We start from the raw sequence: 17,368 nt of genomic DNA on the forward strand, positions 1-17,368 counted from the left end.
AACTTAGTAACCCTAACATGAGGGCTGACATGACAGGACACCACCTATCCCAGAGACAGAAACCTGACACCCACCCAGTCACATGACCCTCTATGACATCATCCTCCCAGACAGATTAGAAGCCCTCTGGGCTTCGCCACGATCAATCAATCAATATCCCACCCCATCAGTCACCCACTGAACCAGCACCTTCGCCAGGGGAGGCTGGCGGAGGTAGAAATCGGAGGACAGGGCTCATTGTAATGGATGGAATGGAATGAGGAACGGTATCAAACACGTTATACCATTCCTCATTCCATTCCATGCATTAAAATGTGCCCTGTCCTCCTGAGTTGTACCTCCACCAGCCAGCCTCCCCCGAGTGTGTAGGTGATGTATGAACGTGTCCTCTGCCAGTGTAGGGTACCTCTGCTTATTACCACACGCTCTGGGAACTCAAACACTGTGATGATGACCAGTTGTCACTGGTTAACTAACCACAGTGGAAGGCATGTCTGTGTAGTGTGAGAAGAACAGAACATGTACACCTTCATAGGTAAGAAACGTGCGGCCTGGGTGGTCCAACGGTCTAGCACCGCGGCCTACAACGCACACATATTATGCCCATGTCAGCATGGGTTTGAATCCGGCCCGTGCCCTGCTGACATACCCTTACTTTCCTGTCTTCCTACACCATCTCTATCTAATAAAACGGAAACATATGAGAGTGTTACACGGACTGGTTTGCTGCTCCAAAAACCATGTTATTTTTGTACAGAGAATATTTCGACCCCAACTGAACTGTGTCCTCGTCGAGTTATATAAAGGATAAAACATTCCGTGCATCTACAGTACAGACAGTGGGAGCATTTGTTTCCTGGACGTAGGCCAGAGCTTTATAGGTAAACAATGTAAAAGCTGGGGGAAAAGCTTCAAAGCGATGTAGTGTTGGCCTAGCCCTAGTGGATAGCGAGTTGGACTGGTGATCAGAAGGCCATGAGTTCAAATCCCACCTGGGAACACCACCACACACCGTGCCCTTGAGTAAGGCACTTGGCCCTAAATTACTCTACTGTCCCTGTGATCTCTAATTGTAAGTTGCTTTGAATAAAAGTGTCTGCTCAATGGTAAAAATGTAAAGCCTCATTGGAGTATAAGTCATACTAGTAGTTGTGTCTACAAATAAGAGGATTATAAGTCATTTGTGGTTGTCTCTCTTTCTCTGGGTCCTCCAGGGAGCAGATTCACCCAGGAGCATACCTCAGATGAGCTGACTCTGAGTTAGAGCAAAGTTGCTGTGTGTGTGTGTGTGTGTGTGTGTGTGTGTGTGTGTGTGTGTGTGTGTGCGTGCATGTTCAGAAAACAGCTGACTGCATCACATCAGATGGTAACAAGGGGGCGCTTAGGTGTAACCGCAGGGTTCCTGCTTCGATTCCGGCTGCGGACATATCCTGCATGTCATCCCTTCTCTCTCTCTCTCACCCATCCTTCCTGTCAAAATCTCTACTGTCTCTATCAATAAAAAGACAAACATGACTGGGACAGCGCCACTCAGAAGAAAAAAAAGATCGTAACAAGGCATGTAATAAAGCACACGGTATGTTGAGGAGCACATGTGAACGACAGAGAGAAAACTGACAGCCCCATGCGAACTAGCAGAGAAGTGAGAAGGCCCTGTCAATCCTGGGACTATCCTGCTGCAGCAAGCCCCTGACAGTGAGCCAGACCTGGGCCAGCTATAGAGATCTGCCCCCCCTGGGAGTCTAGGTGTGAACCAGGGGAGAACTCTGAACACACATGAACTCTGATCTCCTCTCCCACAGAGGCTGGTGGCACGTACTATAAATGGAACCAAACAAGACGGCTAATTCGTTAGAAACACAGGGGAGGTCAAAATCGGAGGACAGGCTCATTGAAATGCATGGAATGGAATGAAGAATGGTATGATACCATTCCTTAGTTTGATACCCTTCCTATTTCCATTCCGTGCATTACAATGAGTCCGTCCTCCCGATTTCTACCTCCACCAGCCTCCCCGGCTGCAGAGAGGATGTATGAATGTGTCGTCTGCCAATGTAGGTTACCTGTGACCTATGACCTGTGAAATGCTCCTGGTCGGGCATGTCATACTGTATGTCTGGGTATGTTGGGCCTTGCTGTGTGGGGTGAGCTGAACTGGAGGATACACCCAATAGCCGCCCATCAGTACTTGACCGATTCATTGACTTGGTATGTGTTTGATGAATTATGTATTTTATTTCGGAAAGTATCATTTGTCTTTGTGAGATGGTATTATTGGCCTACCGTACCAAACTCCCTGAACATAATACACAGTAGCCATAATACTGTAGTGTAAACAGATCAAGTGATCCTGAGATGCTCTCTCTCTCTCTCTCGTCACCACGTCAGGGAAAAAACAAAAAAAGTTATAAATGAGGATACATACATAGGTTTGCTTGCTCTTTGCTGTGGTTTAAATTGAAACATATCTGTGTCCTGTCTCTCTCTCTCTCTCTCTCTGTCCCTGCAAAACAACAAGGCTCTCTGTTTTCACTCAGCATAGAAACTTAATAATAATATTCCATTACTGAAACTTTCCCTTCTCCCAATACGCACGAGGACCACTTCCAGTGCCATGACAGAGAGAAGGGTTGAGGGAATGGAGGAGGGGGAGGGGGGGGCTACGGGAAAGTACTCAACTGTCCCATGTCCCCACTTTGTTTCCAATCAATGTGACGTTTTCAACAGCTCACTCTGTTGGATGGGCCATTCCATGGGACTGTGAATGAGGGTTATGGTTAGGGTTAGGGTCCTACAGTGTATGGGCTTTACACTGAACCGCTGTGCTGGCCACGACCGTATTGACGCTAATTGGATCACGTCAGTGAATGATGGACTGCCCACTGCTGGCCCGGCCCGCCCACTGGGGAGTTTACCAGGCTTTCCATTAGGGTCATTAGTGGTCGAGTGGTTGAGGCTAAAGAGACCCATGGGAGGCTGTCCATGTACAGAGGAGACCGCAGTAATCAGGTTGACCACTAGAATGTTCAGGTTGACCACTAGAAGATAGATAGATAGATAGATAGATAGATAGATAGATAGATAGATAGATAGATAGATAGATAGACAGATGGATAGGCAGATAGATAGATAGATAGATAGATAGATAGATAGATAGATAGATAGATAGATAGATAGATAGACAGATGGATAGGCAGATAGACAGATCAATTTGACCAGTAGAATGTTCAGAACGTTAACAGCTTTACATTAATAGCTCTGATTTCCTGTATGATTGGGGTCATGTCATATAATGAAAGTGACACTGTGGAGTACTAAAATACTTTAATGTTGAAATATGCATGTTCTTATTTTACCAGCAGGGTATCATTAGAGTAACGGCCATATCTCACATAGCTTGCGGGCCTAGTAAATGGTCCAGAATGTCCAGAAAGAGATAAGTGGGGGTTACAACCACACTGTGCATAGTGATACTATGCATCCAGGGGAGGCTGGTAGACGTAGAAATCGGAGGACGGAGGCTCGTTGTGATGCATGGAATGGAATGAGGAACGATATGAACCTGAGGAATGGTGTCAGTTACCATTCCTCATCCCATTCCATGCGTTATATTGAGCCCGTCCTCCAATTCCTCCCTCCAGCAGCCTCTGTGTGAGAGAAGGTCAGAGTTCAAGTGTGTCCTGCGCACTGGACTGTATGACACGATACCTACTGTCCAGTATGTGTGTGTGTGTGTCTGTGCCTGCATACTGCGTGTGTGCGTGTGTGCGTGTGTGCGTGCGTGCGTGCGTGCGTGCGTGTGCATATCTTTAACTGATGCTATTTTGGAGAGCAAGGTCATGTTACGTACCGTAAATGAAACTGATCTGAGAGTGGAAGTGTGGGAGTGGAGCTTCTCTTTACAACTAGTCAGTGGTCCTAACACAGAACAGTGATTCACCACGCAAATATAGCCTACCTCACCCTTTTAAGTATAGATGATTCCTATTGCTATTTACAGCACACATGCGCACACGCACACACACACACACACACACACATACACACACACAAAGTTGTCTGTTATAGAGTCTGTTATAGCTTCATGTTTAACGGGTTATGCCGAGAGTGTGCGTGCGTGCATGCGCGTGCGTGCGTGCGTGCGTGCGTGTATAGCTACATGTTTTTCAGTGGCCTGGTTAACTAACTTTGCTAGTTGTTTGCGATCTAGGAGGGTGACAGGGGACAGAATTCCGTTCAAATGACCCGTCAGCTGGGCGGACTGTGCAGAGTTCCTGCACTTAACTAAGCAAACACACACGGATCCCTGGGATCAGCCAGGGTTCTAGAACATCCTTTGTCCTCCTCACCCCGGTCGCGGCTCAGCTCAGGACTGAAAGGACACAACCGACAGATGGACTGGAACTGAGGCGTGATGGGAGATGAGGTCATTGACTTCCTGAGGGACTCCACCTCCACCTGAGATGACCCTGCTTCTCTAGGGTGTGTGTGTGTGTGTGTGTGTGTGTGTGTGTGTGTGTGTATGTGTGTGTACACACTCCGGTATGTCTACAATGTAGGCAATTCGATGTAGATTTAATCTCGAATTTGGGTTTGAAGAGCCAGAGGAGGAAACTTCTGATTCCTATTAGATACATAGAGCAATAGCTTTGATAAGCAGGGTTCGAACCTGGGTCTCCCACATGGAAGACACAAGCGTCTACCAGTAGGGTGACATCCCCTAGGCATAAGCCAGGCCTAAATAGAGACTGAAGTCTTCCCAAATAAGATGTCATTCATATCGACCCCCAGTCAAAGTGAAAGGTCTGCTTTCCAACCAGAATAACTTTGAGACTGACTGACTGCTGGTCCCAGGGGTATATTTATATTGACTATTTAAAGTTGTGTCGAATGTGAGTGTTCGATACTAATATAACTGTTCAGGTTTTAACACGACAGAGAGTTAGCTGCGTTGACTACTGCTCCATCACTCTGTACACGTCACCACCACCTGCTGTGACGCTTATCACGTACTGTAAATGAAACACACAAGACAGCTAAACGTGTTAGGAACAAAGGGAGGCTGGTGGAGGTAGAAATCGGAGGACAGGCTCGTTGTAACACATGGAATCGGATGAGGAGTGGTATGAAACACACATTTCTTGCCTCCAATGACATTTGGAGAAGGAGGAGGAGGGACGTCAGAGAGGAGGGAGGAGGAGGGAGGGTGTGAGGAGCAGAGGAGAGACTAATTGGACACCTACAGTCCAACAAACCCCAGATTAGAATGTTAACTGACGCCCTGTGAAGGGATTGATGGCAGGTGGCGCTACCTCAAACAGTGAGAGAGCACTCTGACAGAGCCAAACAATAAACAATCAAATAAACATGATCAGTTTCACATTTCCAAGTAGAATATACTGAATATCTAAGGATCTGATCTCATCTCACACATCAATGTGTTTCCATGCATTCTGGATCTCACCACGTCACGGTTAACAGCACTTCAACGAACGCAACGTCTCCCCTCTTCACCAATCACCAGGAACATCCAGAGGACCAGGAAGTACATTTTTGTCCTGGCAGAAGAACCACCCAGCTTCCTCTGGGGGGCATGGGACAATATGGTTGGGGGCACTGGGGCACAGCTGGAATGTTACCCCCCATGACATGCACTGTAGGGGGGTTCCACGGGAAGAAACAGACCCCTGTGTTTGGGGCCCAAACCAGGAAGTGCACAGTGCCAGTGGGTAGATGGGATCCTTAGCATCCTCAAGTGGAGTGGAGGGTCGCTGAAGTATATCTAAAAAACCTCAACTTAACCCCTAACCCTAACCCTAACTCTAACCCGATCCTAAACCGTTTTAATTATCAACTCCAATGGGGTTGCCGTCAGAGTCGGGGCCGTCGCAAGCATCCCATTTAGCATTTCCTGTACCGTGCCATGACTGGGGCATGTGATGGGGCAGCCAATGTCAGCCAACATCAGGTGGACGGCGTGGCTCTCTCCTGGGCCACCCTGGAGGCTGGCAGGCTGCTGTTGCTGCCCAAGCAGGGTGCCGTGTTGTGGGCATGGACCGGTGCCAGTCCAACTAGGGCCAAGCAGGGCACCTCTTTCGGTGCCCAGTCCCTGGTACACAGTCGGTCCTTTATCTTCTCTAGGAGGTGTGTGTGTGTGTGTGTGTGTGTGTACACTCCAGTATTGGTACAATAACGGCAATCTAATCTAAATTGAAATAACATGGATTTAACCAAGTTGGGGTCTGAAGAGCCAGGGGTGGAAACTATTGACTTATGAGTCTTCTTCTTCTTCTTCTAATATAATAATATAATAGCCATTTAGGTGAAGCACCAGACCAGGCCAGACAGGGGGGATCTCTCCCTTGTGGGCCCCTCTGATACGCACCTCCTCCACCACTCTTTCTTAGCCATAGCATCAGCGCTGCTAATTAAACTACTTTCTGTTACAGAACAGTCTAATACAATAAACTCCTCAACTAAGCTCCTTTTCCTCCTGAGATCTACTGGCTGGTTTCTGAGTCACAGTCTCTCAGTCTTTCTCTCTGTATCTTTCTGTCTGTCCGTCTGTCTGTCTGTCTGTGTCTGTAATAACAAATCGGGTCTCTATTTTTAGAAGTCTCCTTCTTCCCCAAACATTGGGGGTGAGGATGAGGATATGAATAATAAACAACCGTTAGAAACATGAGGAGAGATGTCATTCCTCCCAACTTCAGATGACTAACATGCAGTACAAATGAAATGAAACCCACATGGTGAATGGGCCACTCACACACACACACACACACACACACACACACACACACACACACACACAGCAGGTGGCCTTTACAAAGAAAACATCATCCCCAGTGGTAACCAACCACCCTACAGTCTGAGGCTTAACCACTATCGTAAGGCCTCATGCTGTAATCACATCCATCAGTAATGATCCCTCATCAGGACGTGCTGTGGTTCTTAGTAAAGTACACAGACAGAACACCGGTGGCAGGACACGTGTGTGGCGGAGTATCACTGCTCTAATGATACAGTCTGCTGTACTGTAGGTGCAGTTTCCCATGGCCCCCGAAATACAGCACGTCTGTGCCAATCAATATGGAACCACTTAACGCCAGCCAGCTAGCCAGGTTTATCATACACACAGAGACAGACAGACACACACACACACACACACACACACACACACACGCACACACACACCTATGCACGCATGCCCACACACACACATGCCTGCACACACACCGACACAGACACACACAGACTCGTGGCCACACACACACACACACACACGGACACACACGCACACCCACTCACACACAAACGTGCCCACACACACAGACCCCCCCACCCCCCCCCCTCTTACCCCAACACACACGCTGACATGCAGAGGTGATTCCCATTCATTAGCACTGTACTGTAGCAACCACTGAGAGCTAAGAGGGGGGGGGGGGGGGGGGGGGGTTCCAGTGGGGGGGCGGGGTCTTTACCTTTGTACTTCTCCCTGACGTTCTCATACGCCTGCATATACTCCTGCTCCTCCTCCTGGACCGACCTCTGGGCTGGGGCAGGCGCGGACATGGCTAAGGCCCGGGTACTGGGGATCCGGCACTGGGCTGTGTGGACGGGTCAGGTCACCACCCCTTCTCTTCTTCTTCTTCTCTCTCTCTCTCTCTCTCTCTTTCTCTCTCTCTATATATATCTTCTCCTTTCTCTCTTTCAGGCGTTCTCTCCCCCCTCCCTCCCTCTGTCTGCTGTCCTCTCAGTTGTGAAAGCACTGTCTGTCTGTCTGTCTGTCTGTCGGTCTGTCTTTCTCTTTCTCACTCTCTCTCTCTGTCAGTGAGTAGTATTGCCTCTAAAGCAGTGGATTTCATTACACACCACCACCACCACCACCACCACCCCCAACAACACCACCACCACTCCTCTGCTTGAGAAATACCAACACACACGTCAGACCCCTCCCCTTAAAGGCACAGAGGCAGACAGACGGCCAGACTGATACCAGCAGAGCAGAGCAGAGCAGAGCTCCCACCACTCGCAGGCCAACTCCTCCCACACACACACACGCACACATGCACGCACACACACACGCAGGCACACACACACACACAGCTCAACGCAAAAGCAGCATGGGGGTTACATGAGTTCCTCTCTGTGAGCGCTAACACAGGGGAGACAGAGAGCAGGCGTGTATCGAGTGGATCACAACTTCCTATCCACACGGCTTTAACTAACACACACACACACACACACACACACACACACACACACACACACCCCGAGGCCTGAGACCTGCACTCTTAAAACACGTCATATTCCTAGAACTGGATGAGGACTGGTGGGCTATAAACACCGATGCCAGGGAACCACACCTCTCTTCAGAGGGACTCACTCTGAGACATAGTGGGCCGGTTTCAGAGACAAGGCTTAAGCCTAGTCCTGGACTAAATCACACTTTCAATGTAAAATCTCCATTGAAGATGTTTTTAAGTCTAGGATTAGGCTTAAGCCTTGTCTGTGAAACCGGCCCAGTGTGTTTCACTCTGAGACATAGTGGGCCGGTTTCAGAGACAAGGCTTAAGTCTAGTCCTGGACTAAATCACACTTTCAATGTAAAATCTCCATTGAAGATGTTTTTTAGTCTAGGATTAGGCTTAAGCCTTGTCTGTGAAACCGGCCCAGTGTGTTTCACTCTGAGACATAGTGGGCCGGTTTCAGAGACAAGGCTTAAGTCTAGTCCTGGACTAAATCACACTTTCAATGTAAAATCTCCATTGAAGATGTTTTTAAGTCTAGGATTAGGCTTAAGCCTTGTCTGTGAAACCGGCCCAGTGTGTTTCAGAGCTCATGGTTCATCAACTGAGTATAGATCGGTGTGTTTTCTGAAAAAAGAAGAGAAAAAGCGTAGCTTTTAGTATGCCCGTCGTTTGCGGTCGTAGGTAGTTTATAGATGTTTGCTTGATGTTGTTTGTTTGTGTTACGGGTTTGTACGGTTCACTGTTCTGCATCATGTGCTTGTTTGCTGGTCTGTTTCAACAGCTCCTTCAGGGTGTTCAGTTTCACTATTATTTCAGCTGCCGCTGAAGCTGCCTGCAACACAATACTATGGAGAGATGACATGCACAGGCAATTCATCTCCCCAACATACGAGGCAAAAATAATAGTTTTGTCTATGCACAACAAAATCAATTACTGATTTATTATTTAAATACTGTGTGGGCGGGGTTAAATATGTTTTTAGGAAATGTCTGCTTCATTTGGGAGAGAGACAGTAGATATTTGATAGGAAGGATGGGTGAGAGAGAGGGGGGATGACATGCAGGATATGTCGACGGACGGAATCGAACCGAGGACCCTGCGATGATATGGAATGCGCCTTAGTGTGCAACGACTTCGTGTGGAAACTGATATTATTATAAATCTACAATGTATAGTTGATTCACTTACTTTAGACAAATGACTTACTACTTACTTACTCTAAGTCGCTCTGGATAAGAGGGTTAAAGGACTAAAATGTCAAAATGTCAAATGTCCACATCACCACGACAACTACTTTATGGTTCAAACGTCTTCTGATTCATCTCTCTTCTTCTATGAATTTCGCAGTTTGTTGGTTCTGATTGGATAACAAATAGTGAGAGAGAGAGAGAGAGAGAGAGAGAGAGAGAGACAGAGAGAGAGAGAGGCAGAGAGAGAGAGAGAGATAGAGAGAGAGAGAGAGAGAGAGAGAGAGAGAGAGAGAGAGAGAGAGAGAGAGAGAGAGAGAGGGGAGGAAATGTACTACAATGATCATCAAAGCTGGAAATGGAAAAACAAGGTCATTGATGGAACATTAATCATATTCAAGGTGGTGCGTGCGTCTTCAAGGTGTGTGTGTGTGTGTGTGTGTGTGTGTGTGTGTGTGTATGTGTGTGTGTGTGTGTGTGTGTGTGTGTGTGTGTGTGTGTGTGTGTGTGTGCATCTGTGACCATATTTGCAGGGCTTGGTCCGCTGCTTAGTGTGGTTCTCATCACTGGTCACCAGATCACAACACTCACCATCACCATCCTGCACTCACAGACCATCCACTTCTGCACCCACGTGATTCCTAAAGTGTTACCCCAACACCCACTCCCGACCCAGTCAGACACACACGCTCCATCACTCCATCACAGAACATACTGCATGTATTGAGGCCTTGGTAAACAAACCAACTCCGGTAAACAAACCAACATACTGTGTCTAATAGACACACAAACACGACCGTTGTTTCTGCGTCGCGCGGCAACAGTCAGCATGTCTCGACGCTACGTCTGTCTGTGATTGGTGCAGCTGGTTTCACTGGAGAAATAGGAGGAATTCCCCCTTCCAGAAAGAGAAAAATGCAGACATTGGGTAATTGTGAGATTTTTCCCAAAAATAGACCCATCATGGCTGGTATGTGAGACTAGGTCAACATCAAGAGGCTTTTGAGAAGCGATGTGTGTGTAGCAACTGTCGTGGTCTGAGGACATGGAGCCCAGAGACAAGGTCAAACTAACTAGAGTTTGGCTCAAAAATGGAACCCCCCCCCGCCTCTGTCTCTCTGGTCCAACAAGCACAGTCAGGGTGTAAACTGTCCAGTGCAGTGTGTGTGGTGTGTGTGTGTGTGTGTGTGTGTGTATATGTGAATATGTGTATGTGTGCGTGTGTGTGTGTGTGTGTGTGTGTGTGTGTGTGTGTGTGTGTGTGTGTGTGTGTGTGTGTGTGTGTGTGTGCGTGCGTGCGTGCGTGCGTGCGTGCGTGCGTGCGTGCGTGCGTGCGTGCGTGCGTGCGTGCGTGTGTGCGCGCGTGTGTGTGTGTGTGTGTGTATGTGTGTGTGTATGTGTGTGTGTGTCCATTTGCATGTCTTGGTCCACTGCCCACTGCGTTCTCATCACTGATCACCGGATGGCCTCTCTCAAAAGAAGACTCTCACGTCTGTCTGTCTCTTTGTTAAGGCCGGCCCGGGCCTCTCTGACTGACTGACTGACTGACCGTCCAGTGACACTGCCAGCTATCTATCTCACGCCTCAGTAACTACAAACTCACTGCATTGACTGTGGCACAGCACTTCCTCTGTGGTGTCTCAAGAAAGAAAGAAAGAAAGAAAGAAAGAAAGAAAGAAAGAAAGAGGATCAAACTAAATCTTTAAGAACATTCCCCCCCGACTGTTCATTGACTGTTCCCATGTACTCATTCTGACCTGGTTGGGGAAACAAACACTTTCTTCTGTTTTTTTAACGTCCTCCTCAGCAATAAATGTGATTGATGCTACACTAGCAGCTTGAATGCTAATAGGGAGGCTTCTGAGGGTTCCGCTTGGCTTAGGAGATGGACCCAGTCCAAGCTGTCTTGTGGGGGTGGGGGGGGGGAGACAGCAGGGGCAAAGCCAGGAACAGTGCTAGAGCCAGGGTCAGGACCAGGGCTAGGGCTATGGACAGGGAGAGGGACAGGGACAGGGACAGGGAGAGGGACAGGGACAGGGACAGGGACAGGGACAGGGAGAGGGACAGGGACAGGGACAGGGACAGGGACAGGGACAGGGACAGGGACAGGGACAGGGACAGGGACAGGGACAGGGACAGGGACAGGGATTGCAGAACATTGCATCACCACTATAATAACCATGAGCTTTGCACTGTTTACACGGTTATTTATGGATACAACACAACCGGCTCAAGTCAACACAGTTCCATGGGTGTGGGCTCACACATTTACATTTTACATATTTTTGTTTGGCCAAGGGTTAAGGACAGAACAGAACAGAACAAACAAAGTATTTGGGTATACTGGCTTATTTGAAAGCTTAAGACACACACACACACACACACTCGCACTCGCACACGCACACGCACACACACACACGCTCACGCTCACGCACACGCACACGCACACACACGCACACGCACGCACACACACACACACACACGCACACACACACACACACATACACACGCATACTCACACATCTATACATAAGTCTGCCACCATAGGTGTACTGTACTCTGACTCATATTGTTCTTTACTTTGGCTGCTGCCTCCTTGTGGTGACAGTGAGTATTACTGAAGAGACTTGATACAGCAAGTACAGCAGAATCCCCCTATGTAGCAGATTAGGAATGTAGCAGATCATGATGTAGATCAGATCAGGATGTAGCAGATCATGATTCCTAATCAGGAAGCAGCCCTGCCTGAGACATGTCAACTCAGGTATCACCATCAGACCTCAAGGACGCCCCGTTGGCATACAGGTGGACACTTGTGTCTTCCAAGGCCGAACACTGCAGTTCTCTCAGTCAGAGGAGGTGTCTGAAGTTGGGTTGAAATAACGACGATCTGAAACTCTGATGAATAATGGAGTCGACTTGAACACGTGGGTGTTCAAAGTGAAGTTCTGTGAGTAGTCTCAGTTTGAAGTAAATAATTGATTAGATTTCAGAACGTTCACACAGCAGACGTTATTTGTCAAAAAAAGCTTTTTCTGAGGATTTCTAAGAGACAGAGAAGTGGAGAACAACATGAGCAGGACTCAACTCTCTCAAACACACACACCTCCAGGGTACACACTCTCACACACACACACACACACACCTCTAGGGTAGACACACACAGATACATAAACAAATACCTCCAGGCCAGACACACACACACACTCACCAGGGTTTCCGTTAACCGGTAATTACCGGTCTTTGTCCGGTAAAATGTGTTGAAGTCCGACAAATTGAAATCTCTTCGGTCATAATGTCCGGTGAAAATAATTCCCTCTAAGCACAATTTTAATACAATTCGCTAAAGTTCACATTCTGATTCCTTCTATATTTAAAAAAGACGAATATATAGGGTATATATTTCTTTTATTATGATATGATTTGACGCCGGCATGATGATGACTGCTAATGTGTAGGCTAGGCTAGCCTATGCGAAACAGCGGCGGCAGGGTTGCCAGATGGGATTGACAATACAGCCTAACTAACCAGTCTATTACCGCTAAACCCAGTAGCCCATTCGGCGATAACCGGCCCATCTGGCAACCCTGCGCAGCGGGCCACCATAATAATAACTTGTATAGGCTAGCGCTTTTAACCTGCAAACGTTGCAGCTCAAAGTGCACCATAGCGAGCGAGAGGTACACATGGCAAGACAAAGTAAGCTTAACAATTATTTCATGAAACCAAGCTACAATGAGTCTGAGGAGAAGTCTGACTGTAAAGAGATGGAGGCGGCTCGACGGTTCCGAGTTAAATGGAAAGAAAATTTCCCCTGGCTGCGTTTAGATGGGGAAGGAAAATTTTCTGCTCACCGTGCAAAAAATCGGGGAGGAATAACGGATTCACGAGAGGAGCAACGAATATGAGAATGTCGGCTCTCACTGATCACAGGCGGTGCAGTGACCACATATCGGCGGTCAGGCCACTGTGAGCAGGCTAATGAAACGGCTAACAATAAGCTGCACTTTAGCTACAAGTTGCATTTCACATGGCAAAAAATGGCATCGCATGTCATCAGTATGTTGGACTAACTGAGCTACTGAAAGCAGTTAAGGCTCCAGATTGTGTCTTGAGTGAGGGCACCGCCACAGCGACTCCGTTGACATTGTGGCGCGCGTTCAGTGCTGGACATGGCATAGCGCGCATGCGAATCATGAAAGCCTCGCATCTAATCGTATCGGATGAGAAATAGACATTAAACGGCATATATAGGCTACACAACAGCTAATCACCGCGACAAACAGCGATATTATATTTGAATATGATGACCGGAATATCTCACGTTTGTCCGGTAAATTGAAATCTTCCCAGACACGTTGACCGGCACACATTTTTTCTAACGGAAACCCTGACACTCACACTCATCTCCAGGTCACACATACATACACACCTCCGCACCAGATGCACACACGCACGCACACGCACACACACACACACACACACACACACACACACACACACCTCCAGGCCATATGCACGTGTGCACACACACACACACACACACACACACACACACACACACACACACCTCCAGACCAGACAAAATGTGTTAAGCCTAAAACTCTGGGTTCTGGTTATTAATCACCGTATGTCATACACCGTATGTCATGCTAGAAGACGTCAGTCATTGGTGCAGATATGAGGGATGGAGGCTAATAATAACTTATTATAATAATAATAACTGCATCTTAAAAAGGCACCAAGTCAAAAATCTATTAATGCCCCCAGGGCCAAATGCCTTATCTATTAATGCCCCCAGGGGCAAACCGCTGCACTCCGGAATGGCCTTGCATCCTGGCTTACTGCAGAGCCTCCTATAGGAGACATCACAGCCTGCCGACAGGGCTTCTGTAACCCGTCTAACGTCTGACACGCACGGTCACACACCCTGAAGAGGGAGGAGCACATAGAAACAGAATGAGTAGAATACACATGCCCGTAGCATAGAAACACACACACACACACACAGACACAAACACACACACACACACACACACACACACACACACACACACAGCTGTATTTTTGTTACATACTGCCAGGTGTAAATAAATACATGTAGGCTACAGATGATTCACTTATTTTAGACAAGTTGTTTAAGTCGCTTTGGATAAAAGCGTCTGCTTAATGTCAAAAATGTAAATGGAAAGTTGGCTGTCTGACACCCAGCAAGACCCGGTCTTCTGTGGAGGCAGACCCATGACAAATCCCAACAATAACCCTCCCTCTCATCTAGAACAGTCACTTTGATCTCTGACCCTGGACATCGCCTCATGTCGACACGCCCCGGGGGGTCGTGACCTTTATGTTCAGTCAACATCTAGAGGGAGATGCTGGGAGCGCTTCATTCATAAAGAGCTTTGATACCGATTCCTCTCTATGAATCATGGGAGGATCTGAACACACAAGGTTGGAACTGCAGGTGGAAAAATATCCAACTGTTGAGGACAAGGTAAAAGGTGCAGTGTTGCATGGAGTTTTTTTTTGGCATAGTTGAATTCCTATTCCTTTCTGCCAACATCGTTAAGGGGATTTCAAACCGGTAGATAACAAATTAGGGTTGTCTCATCTATCGGACGGATCATATAAATATTATGGCATATTCATAACTTTCTTGGACAGAGCTACGCAGAACACATTTCCTCACTGTTTTTTTTACCCGGGTCTCCCACATGGAAGACCCAAGCGTCTACCGTTAGGCCAAGAGAATATCCTCATATAAGTCTGAACTGAAGGGCTACCTCACCATGAGAGCGTGATTCCAAACCACCTCCGCTACAACTGAAAGGTAGACCATGCTGCACTTCTCCAAAACAGCCACAGGGTGATAGCCAAGACTATCTTACTGTAGGGACAGCTATCCCAGCACAGGCAGTAGAGAGCCAGCATTTAGTCATACCCCAACAGAAACAGGAGCCAGCATTTAGTCATACCCCAACAAAAACAGGAGCCAGCATTTAGTCGTACCCCAACAGAAACAGGAGCCAGCATTTAGTCATACCCCAACAGAAACTGCAGCTTAAACTATTTGAATATGGGCACAATAGTGTGCATCTGGTTTTGAGTGAATATAAATAAACATACAAATACAAATATTTATAGGGGAATCTATATGGCATGTTCTCGACTTTTCATATCACCAATTTCTCAATCACAGGCTCCTCGTGACATCCGATCCTGTTGTTGTACAGAGACAATATCCAGTCACACGATGCTGCTGCAGTGGAGGGAGGACCCCACCCGGCCCCCGCACAATCAATATTGGAGGGAGGGAGGTGGGGGAGGGAGGGAGGGAGGAGGAGATGGAGGGAGGGGGGAGGAAGGGAGGTAGAGATGGATAGAGGGAGAGAGGAGGGGAGGTGGGGAAGGATGTTGGGTGGAGGTTGGAGGGAGGGAGGAGGGGGTGGAGGGAGGAGGAAGGGAGAATGGGGGAGGGAGGGAGAGAGTCGATTGAATTCTCCTCTCCAGTCAGTGCTGGAGAGTATCAGACGCTAAGAGGGAGTCAGGGGGAGACCTGAGGATGGACCCCAGCAGGGCTCTGGGCCTGAGAGAGGCGGGCCCAGACAGGATAACACTCCCAGAGGGACTTGAGGTGATGTTGCTACTGCAGTGGCTTACCTCCCAAAGCTTCGTTGTCCAATGAAGTCTAATGTTGCCTTCAAGAGATAAGCACTTAAACCTAACTGACAGGTCTATCAGTTCCTACCTGGTAGAACAACATATAAGGGGTGTAGTGGTGGCCCAGAAGGTCATGAGTTCAAATCCCACTTGGGAATACCACCACTAGTGTGCCCAGTAAGGCACTTAAGTTACTCCAGGGAGACTTAAAACTTGACATACCCCCGTACACTTTTATGGAAGAGAGCATTTAAGAGCATCAGTGATTAATGAATGTGTGTGTGTGTGTGTGTGTGTGTGTGTGTGCACGCACTTCTGTGTGTTTCTCTGTGTGTGTGTGTGTGTGTGTGTGTGTGTGTGTGTGTCTCTGTGTCTGTGTTTGTGTCTGCGTCTGCATCTGCATCTGCGTCCTACCTGCGATGCGGAGGACGGCCCTCTCGGCTGCATCCAGGACGTCCCCAGAGTGGGACTTGGACCGTTTGATGCGGTGGTGCTTGGGCAGGTTCCAGGGCAACGTGTCTCCGGGGGAGGGGACGCTGGTGGCGCTCAGCTCCATGCTGCTGGAGCTCTCCTCGGACGCGGCCCGCACCAGAGGCCTCCTCCTGGGCATCTCCTGCTGCTCCGACATGGCCTGCACGGACACAAGGGACACACAGCTCAGGCTAGAGCACAGAGAGGGGAGGCTGGTGGAGGTAGGGGAGGCTGGTGGATTTGGGGAGGCTGGTGGAGGTAGGGGAGGAGGCTGGTGGAGGTAGGGGAGGAGGCTGCTGGAGCTAGATACATCAGGGAACAACAACAGAGCACTACAATACAGTGGCCAGAGCAAATGATCTCAGAGCAGGTGTGTATTAAGTGAATACTCCTATCCACAATCTCTCTCTCTCTCTCTCTCTCTCTCTCTCTCTCTCTCTCTCTCTCTCTCTCTCTCTCTCTCTCTCAGGAGGAGCAGGTGTGAGAAAGTGAATACTCCTAACGTCAACCTACGGCCCTCTCTTTTATCTCTCTCTTTCTCCATCTCTATCGTTTCCTCAGGGCTATTCTCTCTGTTGAGAGCTGCTGTGCAGCAGGGGCAGGTGTTAGTTAGTGATGTATAACGTCAGCACACTGCCAGCCTCTCTCTCTCTATCTCTCTCTCTGTCCCTCTCTCTCTCTCTCCATCTCTCTCTCTCTCCATCTCTCTCTCTCTCTCTTTCCCTCCCTCCCTCCCTCCATTCATCTGCCCTGCTCTGCCACTGCCAGCTTCCTGTTTCAGCTGAGTCACCATG

The 17,368-nt window shown here is 48.2% G+C and overlaps 1 protein-coding gene across 1 annotated transcript in view; it reads right to left on the reverse strand.

Annotated features, from left to right (window-relative positions):
* The window catches only part of LOC308153386 (plectin-like), a gene marked incomplete at both ends in the record, with an annotated part of 134,017 nt that extends 117,286 nt beyond the window's left edge, over positions 1 to 16,731 (reverse strand). Inside the window, one exon of the mRNA XM_080526512.1 lies at positions 16,518 to 16,731. Coding sequence (XP_080382638.1) covers positions 16,518 to 16,731 — 214 coding nt within the window. The remainder of the gene's footprint in view (positions 1 to 16,517) is intronic.
* Positions 16,732 to 17,368: the final 637 nt, after the last annotated feature.

The sequence above is a fragment of the Nansenia antarctica genome, assembly GCF_963989245.1.
Source record: "Nansenia antarctica genome assembly, chromosome: 3".
Classification (NCBI taxonomy): domain Eukaryota; kingdom Metazoa; phylum Chordata; class Actinopteri; order Argentiniformes; family Microstomatidae; genus Nansenia; species Nansenia antarctica.